The 24,550-nt window shown below is 33.7% G+C and overlaps 1 protein-coding gene across 1 annotated transcript in view; it reads right to left on the bottom strand.

Annotated features, from left to right (window-relative positions):
* Positions 1–24,550, bottom strand: part of TLL1 (tolloid like 1) — a 207,233-nt gene that overhangs the window by 46,821 nt on the left and 135,862 nt on the right. Inside the window, exons 10-12 of the mRNA XM_032413149.1 lie at positions 10,664–10,766; positions 8,472–8,588; positions 7,143–7,288 (exon numbers count right to left, since the gene is read on the bottom strand). Coding sequence (XP_032269040.1) covers positions 7,143–7,288; positions 8,472–8,588; positions 10,664–10,766 — 366 coding nt within the window. The remainder of the gene's footprint in view (positions 1–7,142; positions 7,289–8,471; positions 8,589–10,663; positions 10,767–24,550) is intronic.

Raw genomic sequence — 24,550 nt, 5'->3', positions numbered from 1 at the left:
GTACATATAGAACACAACGAAACTGATAATAAGCTCTGAACAGTTTTTAGGAAACTGAAATTTAAATGATATTGGAAGTAGATTCAAACACACAAAAAAGGAAGAATGAGTACAAAGATTAGCCAGAGGGATTAATATTACATTTCATTACTATGTGGAGCTCATGCCTTTACCAGCAGGTTAGAAAAGAAGCATGGAAAAGCTGAGTGATGTTTATTTAGCAAGAACTAAAATCAATTAAATGCAACCTACAATAGCCTCTCATTCTAAAACTGCAAACTAGTGCAGAGATTTGTGGCGAAAAGAAGGGACCATGCCCAGACTTAGGGTTCATTCGTATACTTTGCCTTCATTTTATAATCAAATTTCCAAATAACTATTACAAAAACATCTACCTAGTTATTTGTAAAAAGCTCTGTAAAGTCCAAACTTTCTAGACAATGATTTCAATAAAAGCTCTCCCGTACTCTGTGAAAAACTAAAAATAGATTGAAAAATTCTCCATTTGATTCAACAATCCCACTTTGGGGTATAAATCTAAAAAACTGAAAGCAGGGTCTGAAAGAGATATTTGTACCTTCTTGGTCCTACCAGCATTATTCACAATAATCAAAGGTAGAAACAATCCAAATGTCCATCAATGGATGAATCAACAAAATGTCAAATATACATGCAATGGAATGTTCTTCAGCCTTAAAAAGGAAGGAGATCCTTTCATGTGCCACAACACGGATGAACCTTGAGGATATTACACTGAGTGAAATAAGCCATTCACAAAAAGGCAAGAACTGAATGATTCCACTTACATGAGGCATCTAGAGTAGTCAAATTCATAGTGACAGAAAGTAGAAAAGTGGTTGCCAGGGGTTGGGGGTAGAGGAGAAAGGAGAGTTGTTTTGGGTATAAAGTTTCAGTTTTGCAAGATGAAAAGAGTTTTGGAGACCGGTTGCACAATGTGGATATACTTAACATTACTGAACTGTACACTTTAAATTTTTTTTTATTTTACTATAATAATGAAAACAACCCTCTCCTATGACTGTTAGAATGTAGTTTTAAAATATAATTAATGTAATCAACTACATAAATGATTAAACTTCTACAAATAATATAATTTAAAATTGTATACACAGGGAACAAAGCTAAAATCATTATTTTTTGCTTTGGAGGAAAAAATGTTCAAGAAAAGTATGACTAAAACACACTGTAGATTAGCATCATCATTAAAAATTAATTTGGGGAATTTCCGTATCTGTGTGGATTCCCCATATGTATACTACTACATACACTCTTGTTAAAATGATAAAAAAATAAATTAATTTTAATAATGAGAAAAATCCAGCAAAGTCTAAGACATAATTCTATCAACAAAAAGAATTTTGTAAAAAAGGAGAAAAGCTTAATAATAGAACATTATTTTAAAATTTGTTACTATCATATTTAATATTTCATTATTTAATATTATTTTAGTATTACTATTTAATATTAATATTAACACATAGATCATTACAGCTCAAAAACAGAGAGAAAATATATACATTCAACCATGTGACAATGAAAATCATGAGTCTGGGTTAGGTCTATTTTCACGTGACCTAACGTGAGTTTTTTAATGCTACCATTTAAGTTTTTTCTTTCATGACAGTTACTTTTACATCACTCTGAAATTTAATAAATATTCACTGAAAACTTATTATTGCCAGAAAATATACAATTGACAGTGTATAAGCAGTGGTGAATAAAGCAGACATGTCTCGGACTGACAAACATATGATGATTAAACAACACGAATGCACAAATGAAGATAGTTATAAAGGGAAAGAATTAATAGTATGAGAGAATATAGATGCCTCTCTCTGCTACCAGGACCTGGGTTCAAGAGTGCAGAGGCCATGGAATTGATTTCAGTCACAATGCTACTAATTATGAACTGTGTGACCTTGGGCAAGTTTATTTAAATGAACACATGCTAATCTTTCAGAGTAGAACTATAGCCTAAACCATAAATCTGAAGAGCTACTTAATTCTCTTTTAAGTCATCAACTGGTATATATATATATATTTTTTTTAAGCTTTTATTTATTTATTTGACAGAGAGAGACACAGCGAGAGAGGGAACACAAGCAGGGGGAATGGGAGAGGGAGAAGCAGGCTTCCCGCTGAGCAGGGCCCGATGCGGGGTTTGATCCCAGGACCCTGGGATCATGACCTGAGCCGAAGGCAGACGCTTAACGACTGAGCCACCCAGGCACCCCTGGTATATATATTCTTAGCCAAACATCCAAAAACAGTACATGGCAAACAGAAAAATGTTAACTAATTAAGATCTCTTTGTCTTGGCTTCCTAGCTCATTTAAAAGACTACTTAACTTAAACAATATAAAATATTTAAAGGAATTAAAGGGTTACTTTTAGTCAGGCAATCCTCAAAGTATCAAGATAAGAACTTTTGTACATAGTTTACAATTGTGCAGCTTGCAGTAATGATGGGTAAGACTATTAAACATTTGTGATTTTCATAAAGGAAGTATAACCAAATCAGAGTGTGTAGAAAGGCTGACAAGTACCTCAAACTTAATCCCACTTAAATTAATGTATGTGGGGATTTCAATGTAAACATAAGTAAGCTCTGGGTTTATTTCACTTCTTTTCTGCTTTATTGACATTTCTTTGAAGTTGTTACTATAAACATTTCCAGTCTCCCAAACTTTTTCTCTTCTGTATTTCTGCAGACTGAAAGTGCTCAAGCAAAACAGTAATATAGAGGTTTCTTTACAAATACCTCCAAAATGATTTCTGACATGATCTACCTCCATGTACAAATCCACTGCAGTATCGGCCTTAAGAAGCAATGCGTCAGTAACTACTAGAGAAGAAAAAGGTTCCCAAAGGGTATAATTACAGATGTATCAGAACTCTATTGACCTCCAAATAGTATCCTTTCCTGTTCAAAGATACCTGAAATTCATTAACAAAGACGCTTGTTCAGATTTTCTTTCTGTACTCACATTAAAATCTAAGTAGCATGAGAAGAGATAAAGTCACCACATAAATTCACAGAAAAGTATAAATAACAGATAACTATTAAGTTCTTTACGGTAGAGTTCAACAAAAATGATGGACAAATTTGTCTTAAGGCCCTTTTTATCTGAAAGGGGAGAGTGTAACATAGAGAATAAACAGTTACAAAAATAGAAACAGTTTTTGAATAAAGGCAAAGACTGATATCAATGAATAAAAACTGTTTTGTCAGACAAGACCACAAAATGCTGAGAAGTGGTGAGGACTTTTTTTTAATTATACATCCTCAAAATAAAATGTAAAAGCTAAAGATTAAAAATATGTAAATAAAAATAAATTTATATAAACAGATATAAATCAACTAAATGAAAAAATCACTTAATGACCACTAGAACAAATTAAAAATACATACACAGTTGATTCTCAATATTCATGGTAGTTAAGTTCTATAAAGTTGCTGAAAACACTGAATTAGTAAATACTGATTCATTGCTTCTGGGAAAATAGAGAATTACATTCTTGTGAGCTTCTGATCACAAATCTTTTGTCAACCAATCAATACATAACCTTGTTTTATGTGTGTTTCCATTTAAAGACACTTTAATATATGTTGCCAATTCATTAATACAACTCACAGCCAACTGCATTATAATGCATGCCTGAACAATGTTTATTTAACACATACATTTTCTCCATAAGGCACGTTCACATCATAGCTGGGGATGTGAATGTCAGATGACTCAAATATTTTGCAGTTCTGTGCATGTCCATGAATGACCCAGAAAGCGTGGTGAGTATTGATTTGGGGGTTACAAATAAATTTTAGTTAGTATGTAAGTTTGTAGATACAGAATCTATGAATAAAGAATATTGATTATACCTGGATTTTGATGCTGGTTTAGTCCTTGCTTATATGATACTAGGTTAACAGCATAAGTTCATTTCCCTTATCTAGAAGATTTAGATGATACATTAGAACATCTCTAAATTCTTTGTCACTTCTGAATTTCTTAGAACCAAGGATCTATCTAAATTGAGCCATAAGGCATATCAGGTCCTACATAATCTAAACTTTTCTTAGCTATCTGGGCTTGTTTCCTTCTGCATAGAAATTTATGTATCTTTGATAAAGGAAGGATATATTAATTTCTACCCACCAATCATCATGCACTCTCACACTCCCTTACCTATAATCCATCCATTTTTCATCCCCCCCCATCATCATGTATTAATCATGCATCTAGTGGTGTTGGAAATATGGTGACCAACAAGATAGGTTAAGATCCCTACCCTTTGGTGGTGATCATTTTTAGTGAGACAGCAACCATGTAAATGAACAGATCCATAACATAAATTCCAGTAGTCGTAAGTGCAATAAATTAAAACAGAATAATGGTTTATAGACAATTGTAGGTAAGAATATATTTAAAATAGAATTACCAGGCAAGGATTTTTAAGGAGGCAATGGTGAAGCAGAGATCCAAATGAAATGAGAGGAATAAAAGCATACATTTAGAGGTAGAAGAGCATCAGTGACAAATGCTATAAGATCGAGTAAACTTGGTATTTCCAAGGAAGAGAAAGAAGACCAAAGAGATTAGCTCAGAGGGAGTGAGAAGGAGCTTGGGACCAATCGTGGGTTGCCTTGGTCCAGGATCACTGAGTCTGGGCTTTATTTTAGGTGTGATAGAAAACCCCTGAAAGAATTTTTTTTAAGATTTATTTATTTATTTTAGAGAGAGAGAGAGAGAGAGCACATAAAGTGGGAGGGGCAAAGGGAGAAAGAGAGAGGAATAGAGAGAATTTCAAGCAGACTCCCTGCTGAGCACAGGGCCTGATGTGGGGCTCGATCTCACAACCCTGAGATCATGACCTGAGCCAAAATCAAGAGTTGGCCACCTAGCCAACTGAGCACACAGGTGCTCCCGCCACCCCAAAAGAATTTAAGCATCGTGTTATGATCTAACTTACATTGTAAAAGTATCACTCTGGCTGCTGTGGATCAGGATATGCAGGGCAAGAGTAGAGAGGTGACATTCTCACCAAGTTCCAAGAGAAGGAGCAGCAGTGGGAACATAGTAGTGGCCACAAAGTTGGGATAAAGTGGTCATGCATGGGGCATTGTTGAAGACAAAGCAAATGAAATATGTTAACTGATTGGCCTCAGGGTTTAAGAGAAAAAGTGGAATCAGGGCTAGTTCTTGAGTAAATAGTGACATACCGAAATAGTAAATACTGAAATCTGGAAGACTGAAGAAGAGTGAGTTAGTGAGTAGGACAAGACAATCAAAGGTTTGGTTCTGGTCATCTGAAGATGAGAGACCTATCAGACATTTACATATGTCCACTATATGAACAAAGGAGGAAGAAACATAAGGAAATAGAGCAAGATGAAGAAAGGACAGGAACCTAGAGATAACAGTTAAAATGTACTGCCAGCCAAACATGGCATGACCTTTCCCCAATCCCAAATCTCAATCACTTGCTCAATCAACAAATATTTATTAAGTGACTACTCTCTGTCAGGCATGGTTCTAAGTGCCTAAGATTAAATCTTTCCTACCTGTCCTTTCACTATCTTATTTTTGAAGAATATCACTGTGATATATTGGCATTAAAGAAAAAACTGCAAACCAACTAAGCCTTCTGCATCTCAGGAATTGTAGCTCAGTTTTTAGATGCATGGAATTTAGTTTTAGATGCATTCTCTGACATCACTTATGTAATAGGAGAATTTCATAAAAAATTGAATTATATATTGAAAGACAGTTCATCTCTTAATCATTTGGGCAACATCACAAAATACAAGTAATGCAGTCATTAGGTAGATAATTTTTCACTGAACCAGTTATTTTGGTCTAAATAGCAGGTGAATCCTATCCAGTTTTAGTTCACTGTTAACAATAAGGTGGTCTATTTGAATAATGTTTGCAATATTATTGATCCGGTAAAATAACAAAATTCAAACAGGAATCAAATAATCTCAAGAACCAAGGTTTCCAAAAATGCAAAATGATCAGGAGCATATAATACAACATCATGATCGTATAAGAGAAGACAATTTTTTCATGATAAAAGGCTGTATGTCTGGGAAATTAAATGGCATATGCAAAGGGGTGGAGATAAGTATATCACACAGCTTGCACGTGAAGGTGAGAGATTCTCTGGGCTTATGGTAATGCCTGGATTCCCCCGATGTTTCTGCTCTGGGGACTGAGACACCAGCACACGCATTGCACTCAGGAACGAGCACACCCTGGCCCTGCCTTCTGATTGCTTGGACAGAGAATCAGCCTTCTAATCAATGAAGAAATAATCTCCAGTTATGGCATCTGGAGATGAACCTACCACCACCATCTCATCATTCCTTCCCATTTCATCAGTGGGCTCTCAACTTCTAGACTGATTCTTCGATTTAAACATGCTGTGGAATTCACGACAAAGTCCTCCATCTCTTGGCTTCCAATCCCTAGCTCAGTTCCCCCAGCCCCACTAAAATGACTCATTAGCCAGCGTGGTAGTTTTGGACCCAGACTTTGCTCCAGAATTCTGACTAACCTTTGGTTTATTGTGCCTTCATCTAATAATGTAATGTTGGTGCTGATCTCCTCCCTGATACATATTTTTGATGAAATCGAAAGCTAAAAACACTTAAATCTCTATTTCTGATATAAACAGTTTTCTGCATAATGGTGAAAAGGTGAAATATGGATTTTCTCTATAACAACAACAACAACATGATGGTCTACCTTTTAACCTCTTAGTTTAGAAGAGAAATAAAAGTTCTATTATTTTAATGGACTCTTCAAGCAGTCTTGTGAAACAAGCCTGTGCATTTCTCCAAAGAAACTATTGTCGGTACTTCAAACATTCTAATTCAAATAGCACAGATAATGTAAACTCACTTTAATCTTCTTGAAAATGTCTGCAACAAGAGGAAAGAAGAAGAAGGGAAAAAAACCTCTTTCACTCTTGATGTTACATTTTATAGGCAATCCTTTGCTTCTTTGCTGATTAAAAAGCTGATTCTCTGGTTCTTTGCTTATTTAATGAGGATCCCCTTAAATGGCACTGTCATTTATAGAGGATATGTTCCGTGAAGGGTGCCTGAAAGACTTTACCTCAAAGGCCTGAAAGGTCAATCCAACAAAGTAGTCTTCTGACACTGTTATTTTCCACACGCATTCCTTCATCGGTCTGTAGTCATCAGGATAATTAGGAGACTGAATCTGTCCTTCATTTTTACGTATCTCACCTCCACAGATCGCTGAGGGCGAAAATAAGCAAATAAATAAACCTAGACCTGACATTTCATTTTCATTTTCTTCTGAGATACCATTTTAGTTCAGTGCCTGTAGCTGAGTACATAAAGACCGGCTATAAAAAATCAAAGTTGGCTGGTTATACTGCTGTAAATATTTAGATGGTAAAAACCTAGTCAGTTAACTATAAAATTTAGATAATAGCATGGGGATATGTGATTTTGTTTATCACAGTTTCTTTACATCTTTACAAAAAAACAGTATTTTTTTTAACTTCTAAAAACTGTTTGAGATCTTGTAAATGTATTCTATGCAGTAGAATATTCTATCATATTCTATATGAGTCCCTGAACTGGTTCTTACAGTCTTTTGAGCTCAGGTAAAATAGCTGATCAAGAGAGACGCTCCACAGAACTCTCTGGGCCTCTGGCAACGTGAGCTAGCATCATGTGCTCAACATCTGTGGCTCCAGCCAAATAATCCCCTTCACGGCCGTACAGCTAATCTCTACAACAAAATGCTTCCGTTTACTTAAAAGTTTAAGGGAAGCAGAAATCTCCTGTCTTCTAAATTACCTAAGCTCTTGTGCTAGCAGAGGTAGGCGCAAGAAGGGTCTCTTCTGCCCACAACCTGGCAAAAAAAAAAAGGGGGGCGATTTTTAAAGCCAGGACACACAATGCCAGCTTGTTGTTTCAGAGAAGTATAGAACAAAGCAGCTAGTAAAGTCTCCCTTGAATGCTGCCTCCCTCACTTAGACAAAGCATGCTCCAGAAATGTGCACAAGTACTTTCTGTGCAGTTTCCTGTAACAGAGAATTTCAGCAGTATAGGCACCAAATAAACACAAATTTAGTACAAAGAAAAAAATCATAATTTCTTCATGACATTTTAATAATCATGGAAACAATGGAAATTTAAGAGCTTTTGTGCCATTTCCATACACCCCCCCCACATCCCTACATACATTTATATATTACTATGTCACTGGTACCAGGAAAGAGGCTCTTCTTGCAATTTAACTTTACTGAGTACTTTTGTAAAAAATTCATTTTTGTGAATATTATAACACAGATTTAGGAAACTTCATAATTAAATGTGGTTACAATATCATTCTAATGAAATTGAGAGAAAGGACATTTCTGCTAAGAGACTTAAGGGGAAGTAATCTCTAAAACTGAATGGGACTTGCCTTCATAGACAGCTGCAAAGCCTTTTCCCACCCAGTTACTGCTGCTACGAAACTCAATCCACATTCTGCTGTCTGTAGAGGTAAGAACTTCAGGCAACTTGTCCCCACAGAATCTACCTAAAAGAAATAAAAGAATACAGAGAGACTCCTAAATATGACTCTATATTCTAATTGCTTTCCACACTAGCCACAAATTATATATATAAAACCCGATTTGGTTCCTATACTCTATGTGGAGTAACTAGAGCTATAAGTATGCCTAGTATTTACTTAACACAGGTGGATAAATAAAAGAATGTCTTTGTATCTATTTATAAAATATTGGAACATACCATTCTCAGATTAACAGACTGACGTCAATATCATTGTCTATAGAATTAAGAAACAGCTAGTGTTAAAGACGTATTTGTAAAAGGTCACATGATACATCAAGGTAGGGAATATTCTTTCATAGAGAACAGAAAAAAGTACAGGTGATCCTGAGAAACTGGCTCCATTTGTCAGACCAGTCCTTGCAGAGAAGTAGCTTGGTTAAGGATGTGTCTCGGCCCAAAGCAGAGTTCTTTGTCCTGTGGGGTTCGACGATGACCCACCGGGGAGACTCACATGCTGCTCTGGGGGTCTTACACTACTGCATACATTCCATCCCATGTACAAAGTCATAATCTGTTGTGTAGTCGGTCAACCTCCCATAAACATATATTGGCTAACTGTGTGTCTCCACTGTGCTTTAAATTTCCATATATGAGAAAATGGCTAAATCTGCATATCCACATGAAATAATTTTACCAACAATAACACATTGCCATCCATTTCTGCATGCCCCTGGCAGTGCTATCATACATAGCTTCAGTATATGAAAAATGGTAGTCGACTTCAAACAAATTCATACTAACAGTCAACAGGTGAAGAACCGTCTTCCTAAATGGCAAAGTAAATTAAGGGCACGCAAAAGAGAGCAATGTTTCTTAAACTGTAATGTGCATATGAAATGCCAGGGAGTCTGTTAAACACAGTCTCTAATTCAGAAAGTATGGAATGGAGCCTGGATTTCTACCCCTCTAACAAGTGATCCTGATGCTGCCTGTCTGACAGGTACACTTCAAGGAACAGGTCTCAGGGGAAGTAGTGGGGAAAATTTTCCACATGAAAACGATGACCAGACTGAAGCAGTCTGTTGGCCCACTATACGCCGAAGCATGTAATGCTGCTGGCATTCTAAAAGAAATGTGCTCCACTATTTAGCTTTAGATTTGGTTCTTCAACATGAATTTAATGAAATGTTTTCTTTGGAACACATACATACGTATTACAGATTGCTTCACCTAGGCTAAGAAATGCAGTGTTCAAGACAATGTTTTCTTCAACCTGACTTATCACATTCGTTCAACTCTATTTTTTTTTTTCTTATTTTTAAACATCTCTATATGTCTTGGACCTAAGACTTTTAATACAACGGTGTCCATTCAGCGGGTTTTGGATGTTAAGATAAAAAGAACTGTATGGCACATAAGCACAACTGAGCAAAGCTACCTCTAAAAATAAAGGAAAAGTTGCCATTTCAAAAAAAAATCAACATTAAAGTAGATGCTTACATGCTCACAACAGCTTTCACCTTTAAGTAAAACAGAGGGCAACAGTAAAGTGCCTCATGCAAGTTAATGGTGTGGTCTGTGGTTAAACGTTGGCAGCAGACTTTTGTGAGCACCAAATCTGAGCTACAATTTATGACACAAAGGACAAATGCCTCTTCTCAGCCACAAAAACTCTCTGAGAAGCACAACCGTGACGTCCACAGTGAGAGCTAACGTGGGTGGCAGAAGAAATCAGCTACCAAACATGGACCTAGTGGCTCACATTCTACTCTCTTAGCCAACAAAACAAAACACAGACACGCGCACCCACATCATTTATCTGGTTTTCTCATAAAAGCGATGATTTATCAAATTAAAAATATATTTGGAGGCTATTCTCAGTCATTACATTCAGATCCAAGTATTTCCTCATAATTTAAGCTAGTTTAAAATCAATCTCTCTATTTATCTGTCTGTATTTTGCTGTCGTTGAAAAGAGTATAATAAAAATTAAGATGCGGGCCACATACATTTTGAAGTCTAAGATGACTCTTGAAAGAATCTACTTTCAAGGACAAACTAGACGCATGGCCACAGAGGAGGTAAAGAGTCTCTTACCAAGGAGAGGTGATTTCCTCCAGTACCCATCTCTCACTTCAATGTAGTCATACCAGCACAAACTGCTTTTGTATAGGTCCATTGTGGTAAAATTTAAAACAATCTGCAAATTGGAGCAAAATGACACAAAAAGTAAAATGATTATAACTGCACATGGTAATTTGATTCCTGGAGATAAGGAACCCAGGACTACTATGAATACAGATTCATAGCTAATTCTTTTTTTTTTTTTCTGTTAGTATTCCCTTAATATTTTTTCTTAGCAAACACTTCAAAAAAAGAAAATTTCTTCTCGTTCTCATTAATGTTTGACAATATAGGAGCACTATGTCAGGAGTTAAACTAAACATTTTAGCAATTAAAGCAAAGTTTCGATAAAGGTAATTTAAACAATTGTGAAACCAACAGAAATCTTTATTCAAAGAGTTTATTTTGAATTTTTTAAGATAAACAGGACTTAAACCATGAGAAATTCTGATTTTGCCATGAATGTCTTCTTTTTAATAATTTATTTCAAAGACAACCAGTCAGACATGTATAATTATATTAAAAATTACCACCATGTGCCATATTCCAAGAACATAATACCATTGTGTATGTTGAAATGTTTTAAATACAGCTCTAAAATTTGAATTTATCCATGTAACTATAATCAAAGACAGATGTCACTATGCTTCTCTAGATCCAAGAATATATACTCAAGGACCTCTCAAATTATAAGATCTTACACATGACTCCTTACTCTGTACTTTGTCTTGAAATGATGCTGCTTTTTGTTAAGATAATTCAGATAATTCAAGAACAACTCTAGGAAAGACAATTTTCTTACTGCTTTATAAAAAGACTTTATTTTTCAAATAATTAACTCTTTTTCTACTTGATTACACCAAAAGTAGAGCCAAACTAGCATGAGAAATATATCTATCTGAAGTAAAATTCATTTGGAAAATAGTTTTTTTAATAATTCAAAAACTCATTCTGCTTAAAATATCTAAGATGCTTAAGGTGTGAGGTGAACCTTTTTTTACTCTGCAAGCTGCAATGGACTTTGGCCCAAAGCAACAAATTATGAGTATTTAAATAAATGCTTCTAATATAAAACTATAGATTGTAACAATATTTAAAGAATCCTTTGGTAACAATATAAAAACCTGAATTTATATTTAAGAGAACTCTCAAGCTCAAGAACTGAGTAAAATATATATATAATCCATCAATACTGCATCCATATTCCAGAAGAGTGCTACCATTTTTGTGTAGAAAACATATACTTCTCCCCTTTCTTGAACTCAATACTTAACAGAACCATGAGTACTAATTAGGGCAAATCAATCCTTAACTAGCTTACTTCTTATGAGAATGAAGATACAACATAACAATAAATATTCCTCCTGGCGTCCTGCATCTCAGGAACAACAATGGTCATCAGTGGAACTGTACACCAAAGCTAGTTATAATTGCCCCTGTAAATAATTATTTTATAGAGATAGAAACTAAGACTTTATCGAACTGTAATGAAAGTCAACTGTACCTTCTAATGGCATTAACATTTCACCATTAAATTCAAACCTTTTCAGTTTCTTTAAACATATATATTCTTGATTCCAAAGAGATGAAATCTACCAAGGATGTGAAAATAGAGGCACACTTGTTTTGTTTTGCGTTTTAATATAATACAATCTGTGTAGCATAACTTGGTTTTGTTTAATAAAATTGTTGGGGTGCCTGGGTGGTGCAGTTGGTTGAGCTTCCGACTCTTGGTTTTGGCTTAGGTCATGCTCTCAGGGTCGTGAGATCGAGCCCTGCGTCGGGCTCCCCACTGGGTGTGGAGCCTGCTTGGGATTCTCTCTCCCTCTCCCTCTGCCACGCCCACTCATGCTCCCTCTCTTTCTCTCTCCTTCTCTGTCTCTCTCAAATAAATAAATAAATTTAAAAAAAATAAAATTAAATTTTTATTTATTTCTGTCTACCTTTTTATAGTTTCTCTTTTTCCTTTGTTTTTCTTTTCCTTCACCTAATTTTATCATTCCAAATATTCTCAAAAATGTTTACAAAAATTTCCACAATACATTTTTTTCCTTTCTTTTGCAGTAATCCTCCATACCTGATTATTAAAATGCATAGTTTCTAAACAATTTTTCTGAAGTTCCCAATATGTTTTCTCTTCCATCTCTGAATACCAATGTAATATCAGGTTATTCTTACAACATCATTGGAAAATAATTTTTGTTTTTTCTCCTTAATTTTGTATTTACTTTAAGCCTGTTTAAATGGGGAAGACTACCACTGCCTGATTAATCTTAGGTTTCTTTTTTTTTTTTAAGATTTTATTTATTTATTTGACAGAGAGAGACACAGTGAGCAAGGGAACACAAGCAGGGAGAGTGGGGGAGGGAGAAGCAGGCTTCCCGCAGAGCAGGGAGCCCAATGTGGGGCTCGATGCGGGGCTCAATGTGGGGCTCGATCCCAGGACCCTGAGATCATGACCTGAGTCAAAGGCAGACGCTTGATGACTGAGCCACCCAGGCACCCCTGATCTTAGGTTTCATTCTGCATTTGTATTCTCTCTTAGCAACCACCAGGGATTCGAATCTGTATGATCATACAAGAACTCAGTTATTATAGCAGAGATGGCAAAACTAGAATTCAGACACAAACGGTAGACCCCAAGGCTCATTTTGTGGCTTCCCTCTTGCATTTAAAGGTGAGTTTCATAATGGTGTGCAAATAGTTTCACTTCCTCTTCTATGAGGGAAAAAAAAAATCAAGCTAAATTGGAAGTATGTATATCATCAAATTGTATTTAAAATTAAAACAATGTGGTTGGAATGCTAACAAGTAGTTAATATTTGAAGTTTGGAACATACACACACAAACATACACACACAGTTGGAAGGGGGATAACTCTAAACAGAAAAGTTTCCTATCTTGTTTTTAATCTTCTATTTTAAACGCCAAGCACCGTGGAGGAACAAAACTGGCCTACTTTAATATAAAACACAGAGTCCTTTAGAAGCAGAAAATGTAATAAAGATAGGTTTTCTAAAATCAAATCTTAGGGCTCTGACACAGAAGTAAAATGCTGGCCTTTGACTAAGGTTGCTAGCAGAATCAACTTGAATTACAAATCAAAAGCACTTGGAAAATATTTGGTTCTCTTAAATTATGCTATTTTGTGTAAATACGTTGCATCTTTTTTAAAGAATGATGAAATGAAAACTAACTGGCACAATTATATAAATGTTTATTTCTTATGGTAAGTATCAATTTACCATTATCAATTTAAAATTAATCATGGCTCCCTTGGAACATGAGATTGAAGGAGATACAAGGAACAATTCTAGGATTTCCTGTGATCTGTTATGAGTCTTAGTTGCTATTCTGCAAAGTTAAATTGATACAATTGCTGTGGAGTTTGCTTATTAAAACTTTGTTATGTAGTAAAGCAGAGTGCCACAAAGTGAGGAATCTGGAAGAAAGGCAGACCAACAGTCAAGGGACTGGATGTCTGCAAATCTCCACTGAAAAATATAATCAAGAAACTATTGTCAGCACAATTAAGACATTACTGACTACCTAAACTAATTCCATGAGCACCATGAGCATCACACCCAACTAGAATTGGTCTTACAGTGCTGAGGATGGGGAAGACACAAATCTTCAATTAGACTGATATTATTAAATGGCTCTTTAGAAAGAGATATTAGAATCAAAAGCAGTAAAATAAAATAGATTTCTGGGTTCCAGCCAAAAGAAGTTTGGACAAGCCTAATAATCTCTAGGGAGACTACAGTTTTCTTCTCAGGAATAAGACTAGAGGTGAGAAGATCAGTAAACTATATTCTATGGGTCAAATTCAGCCTTCAACCAGTTTTTGTAAAGAAAGGTTCGTTGGACCCATTCCTTTACATATTGCCTATGATTGCCTTTGCAATACAACAGAACTGAACATTTGAAACAAACTGTATCACTGGCAAATCCAAAAGTATTTACTTTATATCTTTCCCAGAAAAAATTGCAAACTCATGGAATAATTGATCACTAAGCTTTTGTTCAGCTCCGAATTGTATCCTGCTAAAGGAAAAAATTTACATCTTTTCCTGCAACTAGAAGCTATTTACGATTGGGAGTCGAAAGCCTGGTTTAAGTTCTAGCTTCTCGGATTGCTAGTTTACTTAAACTTTCTTAGTTGGAATGTATTTCCTTATGTCAGATCCCTGGAGGCCATAATATCAAGCTGATCTCAGCAGAGTTAAATCAGAAGGATTTAATTGGATAATGTTAGAAAACCACTAAGGTAATCTGAAAGCATTGTTAAGATTCTCATGTATTACTGTTTTCATGGTACATATTCAGGCATCCCTCACAACATAAATCCTGAAGACAGTTATGAAAGAAATAAAAGTATTAACGCAATTTACTTAATCCAACTATGCTGGGAACATAAAAACATCAGCCTAATTTTAAGGTTTCACAGGAAAATCAACACGTTAAAGTAAGGGATTCTTACTTTAAAATCTGAAGAATAGACAGACAGGAGAACCTGGACCTCGGTTCAAGTCCCTGCCTTACAACAGACGAGTTGTATGACTCAGGTGGATCCCTAATTCCATCAGGGATTTATTATATGACAGGTGAAAAACAAGAATTGGATTATGCTATAAGAGTAATTTCTCTGCTTAAAATTATATGATAACACTTGGGTTTTGAAATTCTGGTGTGTCATCACCAACTACTCACAGGAACATTTTTCATACCTTCTTTTCCTTAATCCCCACTCCACCCCTATACCTAATCAATTCCAACTTCTGTAGTTCCCCTAATAATGTTCTCCTTCCATTTTCGCTGACCATGCTCTCCATACCTCTTTGAAATAACTGCAATAGTTTCCTAAGCTGTACTTTGTGGGGTTTTTTATTTTTATTTTTATTTGTCAGAGAGAGAGAGCACAAGCAGGGGTAGTGACAGGCAGAGGGAGAAGCAAACTCCCCACTGAGCAGGTAGCCCGATGAAGGGCTCCATCCCAGGACCCTGGGATCATGACCTGAGCCCAAGGCAGACACTTAACTGACTGAGCCACCCAGCATCTCTCACAAGCTGTACTTTGGTTTTCAGTTTCACTCATCTCTAATTCATCCTATCCTGTATGGCCACTTTAATCCCATGAAAGTTGGGCCCCGGTGGCTTCACACCCAACTCCATGTAAATTTCTAATCATAGGCATCATGACTCTAGGGTCCTAACCCACCTCTGCTGCCTCATCTTTCACTACCTCAAACAGAACCTTCATCCTACCCATCCCTGACTTCTTGCTGGTGTGCCCTGAAAAAGTACCCCCAGTTTCAGCACTCCTTTAGTCAAAGTGTATGTCATTCTTCCTGGGACACGACTCTCCCCTTCCCTGTTTCTGGAATCTCTTCACACCTTTCAAAGTCTTGATCAAAGGCGTAGATTTCCCAACAAGATCTGAGCTCTCCTATCTCAGCAATTCCATCTTGCTTTCAGTGATTTTTCAGAGTTTGGCTATTGTATTACTGGGCCTTGCTCTTGCTATGTTTATAAGTTCTTGAGAGCAAAGACTTCTTTCACACACCAGCAGATACTATATTTTGAATTGACCGCATATGTGTAAAGCACAGATGAGTGATTAAAAAGAAATTTTTGCAAAATGAAAGCAAATGATAGCTCCTAACTGGGTTATACAGGAAAAGAAAAAAAATATTAACTCTATTGAAGACAAAAGCAATCTGCCCTTGTTAAAAGGTCGATCAGTTCTAAAAGATGAAAGAATCAATAGTGCATAATTCTATCAGCTCAACAGAGCTCCATTCTCAGCTGCACATTCTGGACTGTTACCAGAATGCACTGTGCAACATCAAGAACAGTCTTAGATTGGACAGGACTCTGTTTTTACCTTGGAAAGTCTAATTCTAAAAAGACATACATGTAAAACAACAATCTTCTTTTTTACTGTGGTAAAATAAATATGCACATAAAACTTACCATTTTAATCCCTTTTAAGTGCACAGTTTTATGGTGAAAGTACATTTACACTGTTGTAAAATAATAAACTTATTTTTAAAAAGGAATATTCTTCCTATATAAAATAATACACACTTATTGTAGAAAATTAAAGGAAGAAGAAATAAAACCTATCTGTAAACCCACCAGAGAGAAATAAGCATTGTTTTAGTATATATTCTTCCATAATTATGTCTCTAACATATGTAATTTAAAAATTAGAACTTTTCATGCCTATGATTTTTAACCTGCTTATTAAATTTCCCAATATATTAAAAACATTTTCTCAAATCAATGCTATTTTTGGTTTTCTAAATTTAACTTGTTTCCAATTTTTTCATTATTATATATAACTATCTCTGCACAGACTCAAATAATTTCTCTAAAATAAATCTCTGGGCTAAAATGCAAGTGCATTTTTCAAAATAGGATAAAGATTACCAAAGTCCTTCAGAAAAGATATTTCCGCTTTTATTTTCAGAAGCTCTGTACCCTTACTGTCATTTGATATTATTCTATTCCATCTTTGTGGGTAAAATATAACACATCATTGTTGATTCAAAAAGTACTTGTTTGATAAAGACTGAAAGTAAACAATTTCTATATTAATTATATATCTATTTGTACAGATCAATAAATGTTCTGCTTTCTTAGTCATTTTCTAATGTGGTGTTAATCTTTATTTATTAATTTAAAATAGCTCTTTATATATGCATAATACCAATGTTCTCTCATCTCATTTTGACTTTTATTTGTGATTTTGTATTGTTAATGTAATTATTCTAATAAATTATTTTGCATTTTGTTATTTTTTATTTAAGTACCCAACATATCTTTTCCAGAAAATAAACACCAAATCATTTGTTTTCCTCAGAAAAATATGAAATAAAAATTTAGTTTTTGTTCAAATACATAAAAATGATTTATTATTTATTGAAAAACTCTTCCCCAACTTATTTATTTTATAGGGGCTCAGTAGATTAAGCATCCAACTCTTGATTTCGGCTCAGGTCATGCTCTCAGGGTCGTGAGATCAAGCCCCACAGCAGGCTCTGCCCTGGGCATGGAGTCCGCTTGAGATTCTCTCTCTCTCTCTCTCTCCCCTGCCCCTCCCCCACTCATCTCTCTCTCTCTCTCTCTCTCTCTCTCTGATGAAAAGAAAGAAAGGAGAAGAAAGAAGAAAAAGAAAAAGAAAGAAAGAAAGAAAAGAAAGAAAGAAAGAAAGTTCATATTTATAAACAAATATACGACAAAAGTCTTTAAGCCCTCAGGCATAGTTCTGGTCTTTTTGGTTTGTTCCATTGATTCAGAAGCCTATTTTGACATACCACAGAATATGAAATACTGAAGCAGCTTAATGTTTTTCTATTATCTTACAGTGCAATCCACTTTCCCTCATTAATTATTTTCTAATTTGCCTTGGTTATTCCAACCCTTGTTATTTTATAAATCACCTCTGGAAAAATTGGGTCTGGGTATAAAACAAAAATCTATTGGAAATTTATTGGATTTACTTTAAAACTGTACATTAATTTGAGAAAAACTGACCATTTATAATACATCCTGGCATATGATATGTTACATTCTGCTACATATGTTACTGTGTTTTAGTTCCACAATGAAGTCTTCAGTTTTCTACAATCTATTACATCTTAATATATTTGTTTTTATTTGATCAACTTAAGTGTAATTTTTTAGTTCATTCTTCTGAATTTTTGAGAAGAGAAAACATATTCTCTATTACTGAAGAAAAATTTAATGATTAGCTCTGCCAAATGCAAGGTTTGTGGTGCTAGGCAGGTTACTCAATCCTTTCTTAAGTTCAATTTCTTCATATATAAAACAGAGATAATTATAATCCTAAACTCAATGGAGTGTGAGCAGTTTAACACAGTGCCTGGCATAGTAAATACTCAATATTAATTTCTTATATTTATTGAATTGGAAAAAAGTCCTCCTAGTCCTAATTCATCAGGTTCATTAAATATACATACTGAATTCTAGTGTTACTAGCATTTATGAAATTTTTAGACAGATTGTTTCCATTTTGATACTATTATGTGACAAAATAACAAATTTTATAATATTCAACTACCCTCATAATGCTGAACTAAAACACTTCCAATTTTATAAATTATATAGCTTGCTTTCATTTGATTAAATTTATATAACATCCATGTGTTTATATTCATATGTAAGGTAGTTGATAATTTTTTCACGTGTGTTGTGTAATGTATGCTTATCAGAATTTTACTAGTTTAGTAAAATAAATAAAGATAGAGAAAAAAATGAAGAGACTACACATTGTTATGCAATGCACTTGAAATACATTTTATTACATGGGAGAAATCTGAGATTTTAGAATTTGAAAAAAACTGCCTTGAGAAATCATCTGCAAGCAGCATCATTTTATAATCACTTCTGTAAACTTATTTTGTATGGTTATAACTTATTTAATTTTTAGTGTTCATTAAATAACTTTTGATATTTTCAATGTCCAGGATTCTACATTAAGAAATACTTCAAGTGAAAGTATTTCTTCAAGTTTTTATTTTTAACAAAGTTAAATATATAGCCATTTATATACAGTGAAATTACATTATTATGAATTCAAGTAAAAAAATTCACATTTTCAAACAGAAAAAATACTAGCAAAATATGTTAATTTAAAAAAATAACCTAAAGTATAAACTATAGGCAGGACAAAATAAGCCTTAATGGAAATCTGAGATGTGAGAAGAAATAATGACTAAAAATATTTGGTGAATCTTCAAACAAATGCTGTTGGGAAAGGAGACCCATGTACAAGAGAATGAAGTCAGACCTTTATCTTAAGCCATATACAAAAATTAATTCAGCAATGAATTAAAGACCTAAATGTAAAACCCAAAGCTATAAAACTAGAAGAAAGCATAGAGGAAAAGCTTCATGGTACTGGAACTGGCAATGATTTCTTGGATGTGGCACAAAAGCACAGGCAAAAAAAAAGCAAAAATAGTTATGTGGTACTACATCAAACTAAAAAGCTTTTGCAAAGCAAACAATCCCCAGAGTAAAAAGGCAACTACAAAAAAGAAGAAAATATTTGCAAATCATATATCTCATGAGAGGTTAATAGCCATAATATGTAAAGAACTCCTATAACTCCACAAGAAAAAATAAAATAATCCAACTAAAAAATGGGCAAGACACTTAAAGATACATTTCTCCAAATATGATATACAAATGCCAAGAAGCATATCAACATCACTAATCATCAGAGAAATGCAAATCAAATCCACAATGAGATATCACCTCTCACCCATTAGGATGGCAACTATCAAAACAACAACAACAACAACAAAAAAAAAACAACAAAAACCCACCAAAATACTACATATTGGTGAAGATGTAGGGAATTTGGAACCCTTCTACATTGCTGGTGGGATTGTAAAATAGTGCAACCACTATGGAAAACAATATGGAAGTTCTTCAAAAAATTAAAAACAGAACTACCAAATTATCCAGCAATCCCGCTTCTTCAGAGTATGCATCCACAGGAATTAAAAGGACTGTCTTGAAGAGATATTTGCATACTCATGTTTGTAGTAGCACTATTCACAACAGCCAGAAGGTGGAAGCAACTCAAATGTCTATCAATGGATGAATGGATAAACAAATATGGTCTATACATACAATGGAATATCATTCAGCCTTAAAAAGGAAGAAAATCCTGTCACATGCTAAAACATGGTTAAACCTTGAGACCATTACGTAAATGAAATAAACCAGTCACAAGATAACAAATGCTGTATGCTTCCACTTATGTGAGGTATCGAAAGTAATCAAATTCATAGAAACAGAAAGGACAATGGTGGTTCCCAGGGCCGAGGGATAGGGAAAATGGACATGAATGGGTATGGAGTTTCAGTTTTGCAAAATGGAAAAGTTCTGGAGATCTGTTCCATAACAATGTGAATGTACTTAACACTACTGAAATGTACACTTAAAAATGGTTAAGACAGTAAATTGTACATGTTTTTTACCACAATAAAAAAAATTGGTAAATATCTATGTATAGCTTAACAAATGTTAAGTGCAAAAACAATAATAATATCTCATTTGTGTCAGGATGAAACAAACTTGAAGAAAAATACTGAACAATAGCATATAAAATTAAGATAACATGTATTGTAATCTTTTTTTTAGAATCTTTTTATGGTTTGGGAGAAGGATAAGGACACCACTTAAATATGACTCCATTAAGAAGGCTGGTAGAAAAGGGGGTACCAAATAATAGAATATACATTTAAAACTTTCAAACCAATAGATAGAAAATAAGTGAAATGAGGGAAAATGAAACCATAAATTCAATACATAAAAAGGCAAAAAAGTAGAACAAAAGAAACAAAGTGGGACATATAGAATGCAAACAAGAAATAATAATACACAGAAATCACAAAAAATGTAACTGTAATAAACACTAAAGACAAACTAACCACCATGAATTAAATAAAAAATAAAACCAAACTATTTGCTGTCTAAAAGGGACACACCTGGGACACAAGACCACAGAACAACTAAATGTCTAAAGCAAGATGAAGATATAACCAGGCAAGTATATTAATCAAAAGAATGTGTAGCCTTATTAATATCAGAAAAAAATAGAGTACCTAAATCACGACTAGAGATAAAGAAATATAGTATATAATAATAGTTTAATTATCAGAAAGATGTTATATTCTAAACATAATATATATAATAATATAGAATAAAATATTTTAAATATATTTAAATATATATATATACAATATTTATTTTTAAAATAAAGAGAAATTAATAAATCCACCAAATAGTGACAAATATTAACATACCAAAACAATAATTAGAGAATATATACACTTCACAATTAAAAAGACTAATGCATAGAGAACTTTGCACCCAGCTACTGCACAAAACACTTTTTGTTTTCCTTTGTAAGATTTAATTTGTTTATTTAGAGAGAGAGTGGAGGCAGGGGCAGAGGGAGAGGGAAAGAGAGAATCCTAAGCAGGTTCCACGCCCAGCACATGAAGCAGGACATGGAGCTCAATCTCAAGACCCTGAGATCATGACCTGAGCCGAAATCAAGAGTCGGACATTTAACTGACTGAGCCACCCAGGTGTCCCAACTTTAAAGCAAAGATTATTCTTTATGAAGACTGGTCACTTCCAAGGTCATCCTGCCAGCCTCAAAATATTTCAAAGACTGACATCTTACAGAGCACAGTCTCTCACCAGAAGTGTCTGAAGGAGAAATTAACAAGAAAAGGATGACTGGGGAAAAAAATGTATGTTTTCAAATAAGAAAATATATGTTACCAAAAAATATGTTGGTTGAGAAGAAATAATAAGAGACAAAGAAGATAATGAAAATTGAAAAATAGCAAAAATACTATATGTCAAGCTGGTGAAATTCAGATAAAGTATTTCTTAGAAGGAAATTTATAGCCTTAAAGGTTTGTATTAGAATTAATAAGTTAAACTGCCAACTAAAGAAGTAAAAAAGAACAGCAGAATAAACCCAAATTTAAAACAAAAAGAAACTAATAAAGACGCAACAATGAAAAATGAGTTAATGTTGTTCATTGACCACTTAATTCAATTTATTTGCTCATCATAATACATAATATTAAGAAAAATAATTGTAAAAGATGATAGATGTGTTGGTTTCTTCCTATTTGTAACATCTTGGAAAATACAGTTTTATTGGTAATTAAACATACAAGAAAAGTGAATTAACTTTGAATACTGATGGTGTGGGTACTGCAATTGGATAAGAGGAACAATTTTTTCCTGTATTATCTTGCTCTTCTGAGTGGATTTTACTAATCTTGTTTAAAATTCTTCATATTCTATAATTTTAATTTCAAAATCACATATAGTTTTTATCAGCTTTTATATTTTGCTCTTCAGTACCTTTTTAAGAATGATTTTCATAAAATATTCTCATACGCTTATTCAAAAATCCACACAGAAATTGATCAACACCTATAACTACCATACAAAGACTTTTAATTCTTAAATTAAAAATGACTGTATAAAGAATTACGTATGCATTCATGTATTCCAAGTCAGTTGAAACTTCTTTATGGTTAAAAACTATTCATGTTACACAAATGTTTCATTCAGTTTTCATGTTGAATATTGTAACACCCTGGACAGCTCCACACCCATGATTCTCTTAACAACATTCAATTATCAGGAATATTAAACTTTCTTTAACCTCAATTGCATTCTCACAAACACTCTAAGTATATTTGAGTCATTCCAGATGAATTAGTCATAAGCAAAGAACAAAAACTATTTAAAAGTAGCAAAAAAAAAAAAAAAAAAGTTTAGTATCAATACAATCTTGGTCTGGAAAGACTTTTAAGGTTAGCATTCAAGACAGAATCCAAAAGTTAACAGATTCATTCATTTCCTTTCTTAATAATTTTAAAATCTTTAACCAACAAACTAAATATGCTAAAGGGAATTTTCTTCCTTTTCAATCCTTATTATGTTTAATTCCATTTTCTTGCCTTAATGTGCCATGACTTCCACCAAAAAGACACTGGTATGGTAGAAAGGAATACTTTCAGAGTTTTCCCAAGAATGATACTTGTAATAATTTTTGTAGATTTTCTTTCTAAGATTAAGAAGGTACCTATTCCCAGTTTCTTCAGGTTTTGTTGTTATTAAATCGGTAATAGATATTTTTTCTTGATTTAATTGAGATATACATTTAGTGGCGTTTTTGTCTACACACGTCCATGTATATGCATCTACCTTTGATTTGGTTTGGGGATTTTACATCCATATTCAAGTGTTAGCTTCAATTATACTTTTCCTTTTTTATACTGTCCTTGTCAGGATTTCTATCAAGGTTTTCCTAGCCATATAAATAGGAGAGTAGATCTTCCTTTTTATTCCCTGGAAGAGTTTATATAAGATTATGCTTATTTCTTATTTGAATGTTGGCTAGAACTCACAAATTAAGCCATCTGAGCTTGGATTTTCATTGCTGAAAATTATCTAATAATCCAATTAAACAGTAGCTCATTTTCTTTAGTGGTTATAGGAGTAATCGAGTTTTTTTTTTTCTTTTTCTTGAGTAAGAACTCAGTAATATTTTATAGGAATTTTCCCATTTCATCTACATTTTTTAAGTTACTGGCATAATGTTGACAATATTCTTTTAATCTCATTTTTGTGTCTAGAGCATCAGTGGTTATAATAACCTTTTCATTTTGGTGATTAGATAATTGTGCTTTTCCTGTTATTCTTTTTCTTTCTTGATCTATTTACATCCATTTTCCTATATTTCTAAGTTTTTTCAAAGTACCACTTTGTTCATACTTTGTACCATGTTATTTTGATCTCCTTAGTTTATCTTTTATTTATTACTTCCTCCATTATGTACCTTTCCATTTATTTTACTATAACTTTAATAGCCACTCAATAAGAATATCTAACTCGTTAGTTTAGGGCATTTTTTATTTGCTAATGTGAGCATTTAAGTTGTGAATTTCCTTCTAAGTACTGCTCTCATTGCATCTTACAGGCTTGATATTCAGTATTTTTGTTACATTATAGCTGAAAATAATTTCTAATCTATAACTGAAAATAATTTCTATCTAAATCTGTAATTGTTTCTTAGCTAAACTGGATATTTTATGTATATTTCTTAACTGAAATGTGTGGGATTTTCTGGTTATCTATGTGATACTTATTTTTAACTTAATTTCATTGTGCCTGAGAACATAATCTGCATTATTTCAAGCTTTTTAGAGCATTTACTATTTCTTTTTAAATTACATTTTTCAAAAAATTCCCAGAGCTTGAGCAATTTTCATTATAAATTTT

This window comes from Phoca vitulina, unplaced genomic scaffold (genome assembly GCF_004348235.1).
Source record: "Phoca vitulina isolate PV1807 unplaced genomic scaffold, GSC_HSeal_1.0 scaffold14, whole genome shotgun sequence".
Lineage (NCBI taxonomy): Eukaryota > Metazoa > Chordata > Mammalia > Carnivora > Phocidae > Phoca > Phoca vitulina.
Note: the sequence above shows the minus strand (reverse complement) of the source record. Positions and strands in the feature narration are given on the sequence as shown.